The sequence below is a fragment of the Triturus cristatus genome, chromosome 3_2 (genome assembly GCF_964204655.1).
Source record: "Triturus cristatus chromosome 3_2, aTriCri1.1, whole genome shotgun sequence".
Taxonomy (NCBI): domain Eukaryota; kingdom Metazoa; phylum Chordata; class Amphibia; order Caudata; family Salamandridae; genus Triturus; species Triturus cristatus.
Window position 1 is genome coordinate 926140254 of NC_140584.1, and position 19112 is coordinate 926159365.

The 19112-nt window shown below is 48.6% G+C and overlaps 1 protein-coding gene across 2 annotated transcripts in view; it reads left to right on the forward strand.

The window, feature by feature from the left end:
* CLTC (clathrin heavy chain) overlaps positions 1 to 19112 on the forward strand; it is an 853725-nt gene that overhangs the window by 508911 nt on the left and 325702 nt on the right. For both annotated transcript variants that reach the window (XM_085649401.1, XM_085649400.1), the window contains exons 17-19: positions 11352 to 11586; positions 11740 to 11862; positions 18877 to 19022. In XM_085649401.1, coding sequence (XP_085505527.1) covers positions 11352 to 11586; positions 11740 to 11862; positions 18877 to 19022 — 504 coding nt within the window. The remainder of the gene's footprint in view (positions 1 to 11351; positions 11587 to 11739; positions 11863 to 18876; positions 19023 to 19112) is intronic.

Sequence of the window (19112 nt, forward strand, 5' to 3'; positions counted from 1 at the left end):
GACCCGGTTCCTCAGGTGATTCTAACAGCGGACGCATCGCTCTCCGGCTGGGGAGCGCACCTCCTACACCTCACAATGCAAGGTCTATGGACGCCACAGCAAAAATCGCTCCACATCAACCATCTGGAGCTCTTGGCGATCTTTCTAGCCCTAAAATCTTTCCAAAAACAAATTTCGGGCAAAGCAGTCCTCATTCGCACAGACAACATGACTGCGATGTATTATATACAAAAACAGGGGGGGACACACTCTCCCCAGCTCTCCCGCTTAGCCCAGAGCATATGGAGATGGGCAATTCCCCAAAACATCTTTCTCCTGGCACAGCACGTTCCAGGAGTACAAAACACCATGGCAGATCTGCTCAGCAGACAAACGCAACAACTACACGAATGGGAACTGCATCCACAAGTTCTTCACCCATTCTTCAAACAGTGGGGGCATCCTCAAATAGACCTCTTCGCCACCCACGAAAACAAAAAATGCCCAAGCTTCGCCGCCAGATACCCACACCCATTGTCCAAGGGCAATGCGATATGGATGAACTGGTCAGGCAGATTTGCATACGCCTTTCCACCTCTCCCACTAATTCCATTAGTGGTCAGGAAGCTACAACAGCACTCCCTCACACTCATTCTGGTAGCTCCAACGTGGGCCAGGCAGCCGTGGTACACCACGCTACTACAACTATCAGTGGTACCACATCAAAAACTGCACCTTTCCCCATGCCTCCTAACCCAGAACCATGGAGAAATCAGGCACCCGGACCCAGCTCAGCTCAACCTGGCGATCTGGCTCCTGAAATCTTAGAATTCGGATACCTTAACCTTCCCCCTGATTGCATGAACATCATCATGGAAGCCAGACGTCCTACCACTAGAGCATGCTATGCCGCAAAGTGGAAAAGATTTGTAATTTACTGCCGTAACAATACAATCAACCCCCTAGATGCATCCATACAGCACATCATATGCTATCTGCTCCATCTTCACAGGTGTAACCTGGCATATTCATCCATACGCCTACACCTAGCAGCGATCGCTGCTTATCTACAAAACAGACAGCATTTATCACTCTTCAGAGTGCCCGCTATTAAAGCCTTCATGGAAGGCCTTAAACGAGTAATTCCTCCCAGGGCACCACCTTCCCCTGTATGGAATCTAAATTTAGTTCTTACACGACTAATGGGTCCGCCCTTCGAACCAATGCACAAATGTGAGCTACAGTTTCTCACCTGGAAAACAGCTTTCCTTGTAGCTATCACTTCCCTTAGAAGGGTTGGTGAAATACAAGCGTTCACCATACAGGAACCCTACATACAAATGCATCACAGCAAGGTCATACTTCGCACAAATCCGAAGTTTCTGCCCAAAGTCATTTCCCCCTTCCACCTCAATCAATCAGTGGAATTACCTGTCTTCTTTTCGCAACCCCAATCTGTTGCAGAAAGGGCCTTACACACACTTGATGTAAAAAGGGCGTTACTATACTACATACAAAGAACGCAACCCTTCAGGAAGACTAAACAATTTTGTTTCCTTCTCTCCACCACATAAAGGCAACCCCATTTCAAAATCAGGGATAGCTAGGTGGATTGTAAAATGCATACAAATTTGCTATCAAAAGGCAAAGAGAACATTATCTGTTCCCCCTAAAGCCCACTCTACAAGAAAGTTAGGGGCTTCTATGGCTTTTCTAGGGAATATACCCTTAGATGACATCTGCAAGGCAGCCACATGGTCTACACCGCACACCTTCACAAAACACTACTGTGTAGATGTGCATTCCAAGCAGCAAGCTAGGGTGGGCCAGGCTGTATTAAAGACACTTTTTCAAACAGCTGCAACGGATACCGGTGGTCGCCGCTAAGGTTGGGTACTGCTATATAATCTATGCTAAGTGTACAATCTGCAGCTCATATGCCTCGAACGGAATATGCTACTTACCAGTATGCATCTGTTCTTGGCATGTAGAGCTGCAGAGTTGTACACGCCCACCCGCCTCCCCGGCTACCTGTATCCGTTCCAGTACATCTTATTTAGATACAACACATGGGTTTCTCACTGTTATTACTACGCTCCATCATTTCCCTGTTGGCGAAAAACAATCTGAGGATGGAGCCGAAGCCCATGCGCAGTACGGACCGAAGGAGGAGTCACCAAACTCGTGACTTCCAAAGACTGTCCAAGAAGAAAAACAAACTGCAAACATCCGGGCCCAACACCAGATGGCGACCTATGCTAAGTGTACAACTCTGCAGCTCTACATGCCAAGAACAGATGCATACTGGTAAGTAGCATATTCCTTTAGGCATGTGAGCTGTAGATCACATGCTTTTCTTACTCCTGCCATCTAGTGTTGGGTCCGAATGTTGGCAAGTTTATTTTTCTTTCGGTGATAGTGCGCATAAGATCCAAAAATGCCCGCGATATCGCATCCCTCCTTACAGGGTACTCTTGGTTGACCGCGGATATCCTCCAGAAGCGAGACTCTTCTGCTGGTCTACCCTTTCTCACAACACTGCTGACCGGTGCATGATCAGATAGGAACCGTTAACATGTGTCTCCACAACATCCTCCAATCTTGGGTTGTTGGCCACCAATATTCTTTCAAGTCTACTATGGGTACCATGTGTAGCCGAATTGCCTGTATAGATCTGCTGAGTTGGGTGACCGAGCCTCCAGCCATCATAAATGCCCAGCTTGTGCATAACCTCTTGTAGGGCTTATGTCATGTTGATTTTTGTACCTGTTCTAAGGTGGCGTCCCAACTAAGTCCGGGCCAAATATGCAATTAAAGTCTCCCATCCACAGAGTGGGTGCTCCTATGTCTTGTGCAAGCAAGTCATGTATATTATAGTAAAACAAGGGATCATCTGCGTTTGGTGCATATGTATTTAGTATAATTACTTCCCGGCATCCTGCTCACCCCCTAACATACACATACCTTCCGCTTACATCTGCCTCCAAATATAAGGGTGAGTGGGATTCCGGGTGCCACCAACCTCAACGTGCCCCTAGCAAATGTAGAGTAGGAGGAGTGGGACACTTGGCCCGCCACTTTTCGCTCAGTGCATGGCGCCGGAGTCATCCAGGTGTTTCCTGTAAGCATGCTATGGAGATTTTATGTCTTTTTAAATAAGATAGTACTCTATAGTTCTTAACATACGTTCCATGTCAGTACCTTAAGGTCGGGTCCCATCCTGGTATTGAAATGTCGCTAACTGTATCCGCCCTGCCCCAGCCCACTGTCCACCTCAACTACCCGCATTCGATTATGAAGGTGATACACCCAACTCATAACATAAACTTCATCTCCCCCCCCCCCCCCCCCCCCCAAACAGTCGTGGGCATGTATAGTACAACTGAATAAACAAGCACCCACCCTCTGCTGGTGTCAGGGCATGGACTGCAACACATTCAGCCAACAGGCACCAACAAATGTATTGTAACAATCAGCTCCCTGGCAAATTACTCTTTTCTGTTCAAACTATTTAAACCCTGAATTGCTGCCTTGTTGCTTCCCTCTGTGAGAAAGTGGCTCTGTATATACTGTTCCTTAACAGGTACAGGGTGTACAGAGTCCACAGACCCCAAGGGTTTAACAGAGGTTAAAGTTAGATATAACCTTACTCTCCAAAGTGGTAGCCTGGTCGAGCAGTAAGGCAGTATCAGAGGACGTGTAAAGTATTTGTTGTACACACTCAGTCAGCAAATAGTTCCACACACTCAATAACTGAACTCTAGGCCAATGGTTTGTATATATAAAAAAATATATGCTTGTTTTATTTTGGAACCAACACTTGGAATTAAAATATACTTTCTCGACAAGAGATGTTTCATAAAAATACTTTTGTATATGCAATAGACTTTTTAGTAAACAGTTACAAATAGTTGCAGTAGGCAACTCTATTTCTAAACACAATACATTGAGCTCAATGATAAATTCAAATTATATGCAACAGATTACTTTCAGATTACTTTTGTAATTCCAGGCTTGGATCCTAGATCCAGTCCTGGGTCAGTTGTCAGAATCAGCTGTTGAAAGTCGATTTTGGTACTGTACTGATTTTTAACTAATATTTGGCTATTTCAAAAGTGAGCACTTAGAAAATATTTCAGAGCAAACAATCAATGATTCCCTATAAAAGGAAATATAGGTTACAGGTACAGTAGGTTATCGTTACTTTTGTAATCCAGTACTGGGTGTCTGGGTTCAGTACTGGGACATTTATCCAAAACAGGTAAGTAATTACGTTTTCAGATGTTATACGATTTTTGAGGAATATTTAGAAATTGCAGAAATCAACACTTAGAAGAAATTTCACAGAAAAGCAGTAAATGGTTTCCTATGGGAGAAAATGGGGTTACTGGTAAGTATAGATGCGAGTATTCTTCCGAGCCAGTGCTGGGCACCAAGATCCAGCACTGTGAGCCCACCTGAGAACAGGTGAGTTTTTGCGTTTTTGTCGCTCGGCTGATTTTTAGTGAATATTTGAAGACACTTAGACGAAATTTCAAGAAAAAGCCAGTCAATGTTACCCTATGTAGAAAATAGAGTTAGCGGTTTTCAGGTAAGTTCTTGACTGGCAAAGGTGAGGTTCTGGGCATAGACTCAGGGGTCCCCCAAGGTCAGATAGGCACAGTTAGTTCACCCTCAGCGGCTCTAGGGCAGCCGGGTGCAGAGAGAGTTAGGCCCAATGTTAGCCTATGACGAATAGGGGGGCCTGGTTTGGTGGCTGCTGACTAGCAGGCCACGCGGCTGTGGGAGCTGGGCTCCTGGTCACTCACTCAGGGCAAGTGGGGAAGTAGGCTAGTGTAGAGATTGCACTGCCAGGGCCACTCGGGCGGCTGGGTGCAGGGTGCTTTTGAGCCGTCGGGCGCTCAATGGAAATCAATGGGAATGTTCCGGTTAGGAAAAAGGCTGCAAGCTCGGGGACGAGGATGCTTCAGGTGCCACCACCACTTCGAGAGGTAAGTAGGGTAGTTGTAGGTTAGGTGGGTACCCCGGGATTGGGCACAGGGGGGCGCAGGGCGCCGCGTGCAGGGGTGCCTTTTGGTGTCGGGAAATCTTACCCTCTGATGATCGCGGTTGGGGGGCACCTTGTTCCGAGGCTGCAGGCTTCTTCCGGAATGTCGAGGGGGGTCCTTGGGTGCCGGACTCGGGGTCACAGTCGCCGTGGGGTCGTCCTCAGGGTCTTTGTCCACTCCGGCACTGGCCAGGCTTGGCTGGTGCAGAGTGTGCTGGGTTCGCGGTTCCGGGCTGCTGCCAGGGGTTAGAAATAGGTTTCTGAGTAGAGCCTCCACTCATGGGAGTCCCAGGGGCTTAGAGCCAAAAGGTAGCCAGGTCCTCCGGGGTTGGTGAGGTTGCTGGCCACGACAGATGCCGCGCTGGTGCAGGTTCGGGAGTCGACAGGCCAGTAGGGCTGGGGCCAAAGCAGTTGGTGTCTTCTTCCCTTTTTAGCAGCTGCAGGGCAGGTCTTTGTTCTTCTTGCTCTTCTTGTAGTCTTTTGAATCTGGAATCTGGGGAAGGAAGGTTCAGGGTGCACCTAAATACTAGATTTAGGGGCGTTACAGGTAGGTGAAGGCCAGGGACCAATGGGTCCTTGTCCTAGGGTGGGTACACCCCCTATCCTGCCTCTCTCCTGTGGGAGGGGGGCAGTAGCCTAATCCTGATAGGGTAGGGCCTCCCATCTTCAAGATGGCGAGAGCCCGGAGATGTGCTTCACCTCGCCTCCCCCACCTGAGGGGTGGGGTGGGCAGGCTGGCACATCCCCTGTCCTTGTATGGGGTTTCCGGCCAAGCTTCCCGCCAGAGTGGGGGGGTTACAGTGGCCTGGGGAAACTCCAAGAGGCGGCATGCCTTTGAAGCTTCCCTTTGCTCATACTGGGGGAGGAGATTTATCACCTCACCCAGGATGTGCATTGTTGCAGGCCCGGGAGAGCAGGGGCTCTCCCACCCAGGGGTCCAGCAACGGATCTGCTGTGTGGCAGCCTGGGCAGCCTCAGAGCAGACGTGGATTGTAGGTTAGTTGTAAGGGGGCATCTCTAAGATGCCCTCTGGGGTGCTTGGTACATTAAATCCCACACTGGCATCAGGGTGGGTTTAATGTGCTGAGAAGTTTGATACCAAACTTCCCAGTCTTTAGTGTTGCCATTATGGTGCTGTGGAGCTCGTGTTTGACGAGCTCTCAGCACCATGTACTCTTAAATGGTAGCACTGCACTTAGTGCCCAGGAATGGACCTGGGTACTGTAGGGGCACAGGGCTCCTGCTCCTGTGCCCACACCATGGGCATAAGGCACCCAGCCAGAGGAGTGGCTGATATATGCCATGGCAGTGTAGGTGATGGGCATGGCACACAGAGATGTGTGTCATGTCGACTCTTCATTTTGTCCTGCACCCAAACACTCAGCCTGCAAAGGCAGTGTGTGTGTGTAAGGGTACAGGGCCCCTAAGGGTGGCACAATGAGTGCTGCAGCCCTTAGGGGCCTTCCCTGGTCACAAGGCCCTGGGTACCTAGGGTACCATTTACTAGGGGCTGACATGTGGCCAGGGTTTGCCAATTTGGAGTTTGTGTGTTTAAGGAAGGAACATAGGCCCTGGGCACCTGGTTGGCAGGAGTCCAGGGTACACTCAGTAAAAGTACATTCAGCAATTTAGCAAAAAGTGGGGGCACACCATGCAAGAAAGATGGCACTTTCTCACACCCTCCTTTACTCAGGGTGGCCCACCTCAACCACCTCTCTCCGGGCATCCTTTAGTACAGGTGCCTGTTGCATTAATGGCAGGCTTTCGACCCGTGTCTTATCAGATTCATAAACCTTGTCCCCTCCAATCCCACACGAGCACTCTAGGCCCACCAGTGGCTCCTGCTAGCAATTCCAGCCATTCAAGCGTTACCAACTCCCGGTGCCATCTCCATTATTGTCTCACGTATACAGTCTGGGGTGGTGTTTAACGATGACCCTTCGCTCTTCCAATGTTGCTGTTGGCTGCATTACCAGCCAAACTGACCTGCCGTGGCAGTCTTTTAGTTCGAGTGCCCCATCTTTTACATTGGTTGCATGGTACGTTCAGGGGCTGCGCGTCACCCCAAATTTCCAACTATTCCCACACTTTCTTGGGTGTGTCGAAAAAGTGCGCCTTCCTCTGAGCCAGTATATTTATTTTTGCGGGATACAGGAGCTTGTACTGGACTTGGAGGGCCCGCAGCTTCAGTTTCACCCCTATGTAGGATTTGTGTAAGTCCTGCACCTGTATAGTGTAATCGCGGTATTTGGTGAGCTTGGCATTATCCTAGTGTAAGTCAGGGTGTTCCTGTGCAGCCTGAAAAATATCATCCCTGTTCTGGTAGTTAAGGATCTTGGCAATTATCGCTCTCGGCGGAGATCCCGGGGGTGGCAGCGGAACCAGCACCAATGCCCCATGAGCCCTCTCCACCACAAAGAAGCCTGATAGTCCTTGGCCTGACGCTGACCTCTAACAAGACGGAGGTCCTCATCCTCAGCCCCACCCTCTCTGCCTGGGACGACTCCTGGTGGCCGGCCTCGCTAGGAGCTGCACTGACACCCACCGACCACGCACGCAACCTTGGGTTCATCCTGGACTCATCACTGTCACTGACCCAGCAAGTCAACGCCGTCTACTCCTCCTGCTTCACCACCCTCTACATGATTCGCAAGATCTACAGATGGATCCCCACCGAAACTAGAAGGACTCACCCAGGCCCTCGTCACCAGCAGACTAAACTACGGCAATGCCCTCTACGCGGGAATCACGGCCAAACTCCAGAAAAGACTTCAACACATACAGAACGCCTCCGCACACCTCGACCTCGACATCTCACGCCACAGCCACTTCACTGCTCACCTGAGAGACCTGCACTGGCTCCCCGTCAACAAGAGGATCACCTTCAAACTCCTCACCCATGCTCGCAAAGCACTCACGACACCGGATCAACATACCTCAACAAACGGCTCACCACCTACACTCCCAACCGCCTGCTTCGCTCTGCTGACGTCCTCTTCGCCACCGTCCCATGCATCCACTGAACTATCTCCGGCGGCAGATCTTTCTCCCACCGCGCCGCCAAGACATGGAACACCCTCCCCATCGACCTACGACAGGAGACTTCTCAAGACCTGGCTGTTCGAACAGTAGCAGTTTTCTCTCCCCCCTCCCCACCCCTTTAGCTCCTTGAGACCCTCGTGGGTGAGTAGTACGCTCTACAAATGATTGATTGATTGAGGGCAGAACCCTGTGCGAACCCACTTCTCCACAAATTGTTCCGTCGATCCCTTTTCCGATTATTCACGAAAATCCATGACGTGGGTATTGTTTCGGTGGGACCTGCCCTCCGTGTCTTCTGCCCTCCATTCCAAGGCTCTCATGGCTGTGGACATCCCTGCCATTTGTTTGAGGGTGACCACCTCCCCTTCTAGGTCAGAAATATTACCTTCTGCAGCTGTTACTTTGCCCACCAATTTGTGCAAGTCTGCACGGAGCAGATCCAGGTCAATAGATACGGTTTGTATTTGTTGTTCCAGTGCCGTTCTGGAGCCTTGTATCGCCAATAGCTCTGCACCGCTGGGTTCCGCCGGGCCAGTCTTCGCTGGGGCCTGTTTGTCTTGTGAGCCTCTGCATGAGATGTCATGGCGTGGTATGTTGGGAGATTGTGTTTTTAGAGGCAGACCCCGCCGTGTTGGCCTTACCCATGTTGTGTGTACTCTGAGAAGGGTGTCTGTAGGAAGCAAGTCACTCACAGCCACAGTGTGGGTGTCCCTCCCCAGGTTGTACTTCTGGGTTCTTATTTCATTCCCTCCACCGCGTGGAATTAGCACACGGCGTCCTTGCCCTTTGAGACCTCCATTGTGCTGTGACCAGGCTCTTCCACTTCGTCCAGTTTCTGAGGGTCTGTGGTTTCCGGGTACACCTAGTCATTTACCGGTCTGCGCAGGGGCCCCTTGAGCACAGACACTGGACCCGCCTCCGTACACAGCTTCCAAGGTAAAGCGAGATAGTGCCTGGCACGTCCATCAGTGAGCCTCTGAGTCGCCTTAATTTCAGCGAGTCTAATCTTCTTTGCCTCTGCTCCCCCCCCCCCCCCCCTTCTAGGGCCAACCACGGTGTCTGCACGTGTCCTTTCCTCTGGACAACCAGAGGGGGATCACTTCCAGTGAGGAGAGCTAATCCCGGGGCTTTCACTCCTGTCCAGAATTCACGCCTGTGTTCCTGATTACCCTTGTAGATGAGTGTACCGTTTAGCTCACAGGACCAGCAATCGCGGTCCCAGACTCTAGTGTTCAGCCATGGGCATGCTTGGCCCTGATTCAGGGTGTGTCCAGCCTTCAAACGTGCCCTCTACAAAGTTTGGCCCTGTTTCAGCATTCCCCTGGCGCTCTACTGCCTGCTAGGGTCAACAGCATATGCTGGAGACATGTAAGGTGCACAGTTGCAACCAGCGGGCTAATCTGGCACCCAGGCTCCTCCACTGCCCACCAGGAGCCCCGGCTTGCTCGCACCTGGGAGTGGGCCAGGAGCATAGGTAGGAGCATGGCCACACCGGTCTCACCTCTGCGAAGCTGCTCAGCCCGCTTCTCGCCGACATCCCCACGGCTTCTGCAGTCTGCTTCCCTCCTCAGCCTCTGCTTCCAGCTGGTTCTGCACTGCTGTCAGTTGGCTATGTGCCTGCACCTCAGCGTCGTCCGGTGCCGGCACAAACCTCCAGTTGCTCTGCTTTCTGCGGTGTCTGCCTCCACTGAGCCTTTCACGGGCACTCTGCCGCCCCTCAAGCCAGGCAGTCCCCAGAGACCAACATCGCCGCAGAGGCCACGTTTTTCGGTCCCGGCGGCTTACCATGGGCCTCCCCTCCAGGGACCGGTGAGCCAGACCTCTGATAACCAGGAACGATGATCCCTATGGCATCAATGTGCCAGCATGGTTCAATTAGGCTGCTCCAAGTCTGCTCGTCTCAGGGAATCTCTGGACGTCACTGGAAGTTAATTTCAACTTGTTGACTCAACAGTGAGTCCGCGATCCTTAATGCACCATGCATTCCATGCTTATCGAGCTATGTAAAACCGTATTCTGCAGGATCATCTGTTGAATTGGCCAGGAGCTCTGAGGCTCACGTCCAGTCGGCCATGTTGGTTGGCTACGCCCCCCCCCCTACCGTTTACGACTTTAATGAAGATTCCTGAAAAGCACAACCAGTATATGTTCTTTTCTTCTGTGGCATTAGGATACCAGTCACTGCTGCTAACCAACTTCACTGTATCCATTTTAATGACTTTGGAATGGTGGAATGCCTGGGCAAGCAGTCAGTATTTTGAACCAGAATGCTACTCTGTAATGTTCCAGCAGGTGCTTTAACATATTGCTGACCTGTATAAGACCTAATTTTGTGATTCATTAGACAACTGAAAGAATCTCACTTGGATTCCTCAGGACATGTTAAGAACCATGTAAAAAAAGTGTTATTTGATGGCATTAGTGTTTATTCCCCCGTTGTGTGAATCCTACTTTACTGTCCAAAATATGTTAGTCTCTGTTAAACATTTGTACAAATGTACACCGGTTTAATTGGTCGTTAGCCAGTTTATTTAACCCATGTTCAATAGATATTAATTAATTTTTCTTTTCAAGTTTACTAAGATTCAGTATATCATTAGAGTATATTGATCTTGTATTTTCCTTCAGTGTAAAATCATTGCATGTATTATATCCTAACACATTAATTAGTTGAAGGTAGTCATCACAGCCAGAGTGCCCTGACACGAAAACAAATTTTAAATTAAAAAGGAATCCGAAGAGGTTAAGTGCCAACTAAGGAGGGGGATGGCTTGCTTGTTTGTTTAGAGTCAGGGTAAGAGAGTTAGAGTAAAATTGTTACATTTTGTTGAGATGCTGTTAAGGGGTCCTGATGCTCTGTTTTAGCCCATTACCTTGAGTATTACTTGTGAATGAGCTAGGTTAGACAGGGCATTACTTATTCCACTACATCAGAAAGTTAGATCACATAATGAAAAGACCAAAGAGCAATTTCAGTGATTTTCTGAAATGAGTGTTTCTTCTTCACTGGGATTTAGAATTTTTGTAAAAAGCCTGCTAGCAGTTTGGGATGTTATGGTTGTCAGGGGAAGGGAGAAACCCAATTAAAAGAAAATATGGTTTTAGTGACTTTGTAAGATGTTCATCACATAGAAGAAACTTTGTATCTGAATCCTTGATATTTGATTATCACACAACCTCTCGCACCCTCCCAGGACCCATCACCATGGTACCTTGTTGGCAAAGTTATTAGATCTGAGTTTAATTCCTTAAAGGTTCTCAGTGTCTTTTTTTTGCCACTCAGGTTGAAACTGCTTCTGCCTTGGTTGGAGTCGAGAATCCACGAGGGCTGTGAGGAACCTGCTACCCATAATGCACTGGCAAAGATCTACATTGATAGCAACAACAACCCAGAGAGATTTTTGCGGGAGAATCCATATTATGACAGTCGCGTTGTTGGGAAGTACTGCGAGAAGAGAGACCCGCACTTGGCATGTGTGGCTTATGAGCGAGGCCAGTGTGATCTGGAGCTTATTAACGTAAGTAACTCCTGTTATGCCTAAATATGTCCAGATATATTATTTATTTATATATATATATATATATATATATATATATATATATATATATATATATATATATATATATATATATTTGTATTTGCACTTATTTGAATTTCTTTTGTCATTTAGGTATGCAATGAAAATTCATTATTCAAGAGCTTGTCACGTTACTTAGTTCGTCGCAAAGATCCAGAGTTGTGGGCCAGTGTTCTCCTGGAAAGCAATCCATACAGAAGACCTCTTATAGATCAGGTAAGATGTTGTTGGCACCATGTTTGGTCCAGACTAGGCCTGGGCAGTGAACTTCGCTCCGTTTGCGGAGTTTTCTACCCTTCGCACTTCACGGAGTGCAGAAAACTCCACTTTGCGATGTGCAGCAGAGTTTTTTCCCCACTCGATCGCGAACGGTAAGTTCACGAGCAGCAGCTCGGGTAGAATTTCTGCCCAAGCGGCAGGAATACCAGCACACACTGCAGTTCGCACTGCATCCTGCCACTCGCAGAACTTCGCAGAGTTTTTTGTAACTTAGTTCTGCGTAGCTAAACTCCGGGAACTAAGTCAAGGCCTGGTCCAGACTTGTAACTTCCCACAACAGCTGCAAAACAAAATAGTTTGTAATTTGCCTCCAGCAAGATCTTGCACTAAAGAATGGACGTTTATGCGCGTGCCATCTGTGGCTGTAGCTAAAAATGCTGTGAATACTCCTGCCATGTAGTGTTGTGCTCTGATGTTTGCAACTTGTTTTTCTTCAAAGAAGTCTTTGGAGTCGCAAGATATAGTGACTCCATGGGCACCAGCTTCATTGTTAGATTGTTGTTCGAGTCTTGTGTGGCTGTAGATCCACATTCTGTGCATACTCCTGCCATCTAGTGCTGGGCCCAGATGTGTGTAAATAATTTTTCTTCAACGAAGTCTTTTGAATCACCAGCAGACTCGACTACGGCAACGCACTACACCGGAATAAACAAAAACCTTACCCACAAGCTACAGAACATCCAGAACACCGCCGCAAGACTGGTCCTCGACCTGCCAAGACACTGCCACATCTCCCAGCTCCTGCACACACTCCACTGGCTCCCCATCAAAGCTAGAGTCACCTTCAAGATGCTCACCCATGCCCACAAGGCCCTCCACGACACCGGACCAGCATACCTGAACAGCCGACTCAAATTCCATGCACCCCGGAGGACCCGACGATCAGCCCAGCTCTCCTATGCCGTGGTCCCCCGCACCAGAAAGACCAGATCGGGAGGCCGCTCCTTCTCCTTCCCCGCGGCCCGAGCCTGGAACACTATTCCACTCCACCTCAGACAGACAACATCGCTCCCCATCTTCACAAGAAACCTCAAAACCTGGCTCTTCGACAGACCCCCCTCTTGATGGACTGGAGCCTGCTAACTTTCCCCCAATGCCTTAAGACACTTACATGTGAGTAGTCGTGTTTAACAAACGCCTGATTGATTGAGATTGATTGAGTGGCAAGGTGCTGTGACTCCTCTTGGCAATAATGCGCATGGACATTGACTCCATTGTTAGATTGTTTTCTTTCTACTGTCTGGTTCGGACGTGTGCTCATGTGATCTGGGTCGACATAGTCACAGTGCTCTTTTCAGTTCACAGGGTTCCTTCCCTCTGTCTGTATTGTACTTCTATCACATCTACCAAACTATCAATCTCTGGTTGATGTTTGATTCCTTCACTCAATCGGGATCCTGGTCCTTGCCCGTCACATCTCTCCATCACATCTCTCCATCATGCCTCGACAGTGATGGGATGAACGCCATTTTGAAATTGTCCTTGCTGCCACGCGAAATATCTTCAGACCGATCTCCATCAGGTCTGCAATCTGTGCTCGTTGCCGAAGCTTGCCGTGCCTTCTGCTCCAAAAAGACTCTTTGCGACAGTCGTGCTCATCACCTCGAGATGTTACATAGGAGAAGAGACAATACCCCTGACCTCTTCAGTCCTGAGGACGTTGAGGGGAAACACCCACAAGCGTCGGCTGCGGGTGAAGAGTATTTCTCGCAAGTTATGGCTCTGACCTGGAGATCGAAGACCTTCCACCAGCTCATCAGTTTGAGTACAGCACCCCCTCCCCCTTGACACTGCCCTCATTCCAAGCAGCCTTCAATCAAAGAGAACTCAGCCGCTCTTGAAGACCAGAGACAGGCTTTCGTACCACCACAGCCTTTGGTCTATGGTCTACAACTAAAAATCACTTTGGATGCCCTGCCAAGCTCCGACTCGATGCCCAAGAAGTCTTCAAGACCGGCCACCCAACACCGAGCTAACCCTCTGCATCGACAGCATCCACTTTGGCACCAACCGGAACCTCGGTGCTGAAACCTAAGGCCCCTGTGATTCAGACTTTGGCGTCGACCACTAAACCAGACACCAATGCAGTTAAGTTGATTCTCCATTAAATGCAAGAGAAGCGTGACTCAAGGCAGAAACACCTGTTTATCCAGCCTCAGTCGGGCCGCTTTCTTCCCCACTCTTTGGGCCCGGATACTCTACCCTTGTAACGTCAGACGTCCTTCGAGGAGGCCTATGATATTGTTTCCTGCAAAACGATGCAAGAAGTGGATAAGGCAACCAGCTCCCTACCCCATGCACCACATCACCTTATCCTGTTCCTCAGGCTTCGCCAACCCCACCTGCTTTTCCAGCGGACTTCCTTAACATTACACCTTGTGGGTCACCACACTCTGGACCGGGTGGGCATGGGGGCACAACAGTGATCACACATTTGACACTCCCCCACAGGGTGACACATGGGACTCACACAATGTATAGCAACCAGGCGAGAGACCCTGACCTTTATCCTGTCTGCCACTCCTCTCTGAATGATTATGCATCCTTTCAGGAACTCATTGATGGAGCCATCTCCTGTCATAAGGTCGAACTCTACACTGAGCCCTTAAAAGAGGACTTCCTCTTCGAAACCCTCTCCTTCACTCACCGCTCCACTCAATAACTCCCCATGCTCAAAGGCATGTTACGTCACACCCCTGACATTTTTAAAGACCCTCGCTACGGGCTAGGGTTATAACACCTAGAGTGGATAAAAAAATAGAAAGCCTTCCCTTCTGACCCTTTCTATAGTTGCAGTCCGCTCCCACCCAACTCTGGTAATCACCACTGCTTGTAAGCCGGGGGCACAGCAAACTTCAGTAAACATCCCTCACGCTCATCCTTGTGGCTCCCACGTTGGCCGGATAACCCTGGTTCTCAAGAGGTCTGTTGTCTGCCCCCACCCCACCACACAAAGAGTATCCCAATTGGCTGTACCTTCTCACTCAGAATCTAGGCACAATCAGGCACCCTAACCCCAGGCAGCTCAGTCTAGCAATTTAGCTCCTGAGGTCCTAGAATTCAGCTCTGTCTCCCTCGAGAGTGCATGTATATCCTCAGAGGCACACAGACCCACTATGTGAGCCTGTTAAGCAGCCAAGTGAAAAAGTGTGATCCAATACTGCATTTTCAAACACCCTACCCGCTTCAACCTGCGTTTAAAGATCTCCTCTGCTAGTTTCTCCAATTGCAAAAATCAGGCTTAGCTTACACTTCCATTCGACTCCACTTGGCTGCTATTGGAGGCTGTATGCAGAATAAGGGAACGCCATGCTTTATTCAACATCCTTTTCATCAAAGCTTTCATGAAAGGACTCAAATGGGTTATTCCACCCAGATTACCTCCCCAGTGTTGAACCTTAATGTTGCCCTTAGACTCATGGGTCCCACTTCTGAAACTCTGCCATTTACAATTCTTCTACTGGGGGTCGCTTTACTTGTTGCTCTTTCATCCTTAAGAAGTGTTATTGAGCTGAAGGCCCTCACTTTAGAGTAGCCCTTCTTCCAAGTTTGTAACAGGGTATCCTCCGAACTAATCCCAAGTTTCATCCCCCTTCCACCTCAACCAGACCATTGATCTCCCTGTCTTTTTTCCCTCATCCAGACTAGTAGAGAGGGGACTGTAGGAAGCTGGCTCTCTATTTAGTGCACCAAAATGAGGTATCTTGTGCAGAGAGTCCAGGCAAACCATAAAGGAATTAGATCTATAAATGACACCACAAATGCTCTCCTTTGTGGTAGTGTGGGCTAGCAGTTCGGCATATCAGAGGTTAGTGCTAAGCATTTATTGCACACACAAAGGCTACAGCGAGACACACACTCAGAAATGCGACACCTATTTTTAAAAATAACACATCCTTTTATATATACATTTAGATACCAAGATTACCAGAATCAGGCTTGTACTTTTCGAGTTAACAAGTTTTACAATTTTCAAAAGTTGACACTTAAATGCAATTTTTGGGAGCAGTAATGTTATCGTGTGGGGGGAAAAACGTACTGCATTCATGCACTCAATAGCAACTTACAGGACTGTTCTACTAGACTTAAGACAACAGGGACACCATTGGTCCACTTCTCAGGCTGTGGGGCTCTGGTGCTGTGATGTCTTTTGGCGTTGGATCCGGTGCAGGAGTTTCTTGCGGTTGGAGGGGGCCTGCAGAAAGAGGCTGCAGGCAGCGACTAGAAGTCCAGTCTGGGCAAACCCAAGGATTGGCTTAGCTCTTGTGGGTCTGGGACCAATTTGGCACCGTCACCTCCCTTGTATTCTAGCTCCAGAGCGTGAGTGCATCATAGGTGCTTTGAGTTGGTGGCAGTCGCAGACTCACTCTTTGTCTTAGGTTCTCCTCCAGAGGGGCAAGCAGGACAACCAGGCCACTCTCGATGTGGGTCTCTCTGTCCCTGAAGTCCCTCGACTTGCAAGTCGGTCTTTGTCCTGACTGAACACAACAAGCCTTGGCTGCTGCAAGGCGTCCGGTATTAGCGTTGTGCAGCTCCACTTGATCCTGGTATTCCCACACTTGGAGGGAGGACAGATCTGGCGCGTAGGAGCACTGCTACCTCTTTCTGGGCGGCTGCTGCATCAGTAGTCACCGTATTCGGCAGTCTGTGTGCTGGGTCTTGCTTCTCTGGTGCCTGCAGCTGCAGGGGAGTAGAACCAAGGGAATTCCTTTGGCAATTGGTGAAGCACTGGCAGCCCTCCTGATTTCTTGAAGTCTGTACAGCAGCAGGATGTGTTGGGTGCTCCATGAAGGTCCGGTGCAGCAGGCAGGTTCTTGGGTCAGCAATCTTATTTGTCCACTTCTTCTCTTGGTCCATAGAAATCTGAAGTCCTGGCATTAGTGTCCCTTAAATACTCTATTTAGGGGCTTTAAGGGGAATAAGGGGTAGTAGCAAATGGGCTACTTAACCCTGGGGTCACTGCACCCCCTGGAAGACCACATCCTTTGGGGAGTGGGCATTATCCTGTCCCAGAATTCCTAATTCCACCACACACAAGATGGTAGAATCTTTAGATTTGTGTTCATGTTGGACTTGGTCACCCTAGAGGTGTGTCCAGCCTGGCAGTGCAATACGCCTCCTACATAGCTAATTTTCCTGCCTGTTCCGGTGCCTAATGGGGGTTGGCATCCCCTCACCAATCAGGGCAGTCAGATTTGCTAATTTGCCAGCCTTCCTGGGGAAGGAGGCGATAACGCCTCTCCCCTGAGCAGGTGTTGTTTCTGTCCTCTGAGAATGAGGCTCTCACCTTTTTTTTGGGGGGGGGTGGGGAGGGGGGGGGACATGTCTGTCAGCGAGCTGGACTGAACCAGTCACTAGCACACTTGAGGGCTTGTAGGTTCCCTCTGCATACATGTATTAATCACTGGAATCAGTATGGGTTTATTAATACGAGGTGTTTAATACCAACCAGCATACGTTTCAGTGAAACCATTATGGAGCTGGGGAATCTGTTTTGACCAATGGTTAGTAAATACCTTAAGATGGCTTCCCTGCTCACTTGCATGATCTACTAATAGAACTATACACCATTGGGGCATATCTGTTCATGCAGGCATGTCCTTGCTCAAAATATAATGCACCCTGCCTTAGGGCTCAAAGTCCTGCTGTAGGGTAGACTTACATATATTAGATGCAGTGACTTTGGCTTTGCACACAGGAGCGTCATGTTTTCACTGCTAGTTTGCACCATGTCATTCAACCTGCACAGTCTGTGGAATTTGTATGTGGGTCCCCTAGGGTGGCATAAGATATGCTGCAGTCCTCAGTGTCCCTCTCTAGAACCCATGACTTAGTTACCGGAGGTACCGTTTGCTAGAGACTTACAGGGGTACTAAAGTCCTTAGCCATTTGCAGCACAATTAAACAACACCTTGTTTTGGGGAAGGACCACTGGCACTGAGGTCTGGTTTGCAGGCCTCAGTACACTCAGTCGAAAGGCAGTATCTAATAGCTAAAAGGGAGCAAAAAGTGGAGGTACAACTGCAACAAAATCCCAGTGTCCTACAAGGGCCCTTCACACACTTGACTTCAAGTGTGCCCTCGTACTACAATGACAGATCTAACCCTTTTGCAAAGATCGGCAATTTTCTTTTTGCTTTTGAGAAACCTTGCAAAGGCCATGCTCTATCAAAAGCAGGCATAGCCAGATGGATTGTCATGTTTATCCATACCTGCCACTAAAGGACTTAAAGATGATTGCCTGCCTGTTTCAGGCCGGAATTCCACACAAAAAAGGAGCCACCATGGCTTTCCTTGTAAATAGTGTCAAAACTGACATATGTACACCGGTTACATTGTCCACTACACACAGGTTTAACAAGCAGTCGTTTGTTTAGATGTGTTGGCACACCAGCAACCTAGAGTTGGTCATGCTGTTCCAAGATCTTAGTATCAGTTTTTTTCAACATCCACCAGCTCACAATCGCCTAGAGTATTACTTTACAGTCTATGCAAAGCATGTGCATCTACATGCTCACATAAATGTTACTGCACCCCCCCCCCCCTGTAAGCTGGTGCCCATTGGCATTACCAACAAAGGGAGGTGACACTGTCATGACTCGTAAGACCTCTTAAAAAAAGAAAACAAGTTACAAACGTCCTAGCCCAACACAAGTATGCAGAGCATGCAAATCTACTGCATTACGTGCTATGACCAGGTGCTTACAGGGTAAGTAACATTTTCTTTTATAATGCCACCTCTATCCCAACCTCCCTGTGTCATTTTTACTGTCACTTTTTTGGCTTTCCAAATTTTCCTCCACCTGTTGATAGAAGGCTCATCTCTCATCTGTATGTTGCACAGCCATGCAATTTTCAAAGTTCAGTTAACAATTCTAGAAGTTTTTGTCCTTAAGGAGAATAACTCATTTTCCTCTAACCCTCATTCTGATTTTGTTTTCTCTGTCAAAGGTTGTACAAACTGCTCTTTCTGAAACCCAGGACCCTGAGGAAGTGTCTGTTACAGTGAAAGCCTTTATGACAGCAGATCTGCCTAATGAGCTCATAGAACTTCTGGAAAAAATAGTCCTGGACAACTCTGTCTTCAGTGAGCATAGGTATGAGAGCTACTTTGGCTGTGTCATTTCCGTTTACAAGTCTTGTGTTTATAATATTCAGTTTCTTTATAATACATTTTGTTATTGCAT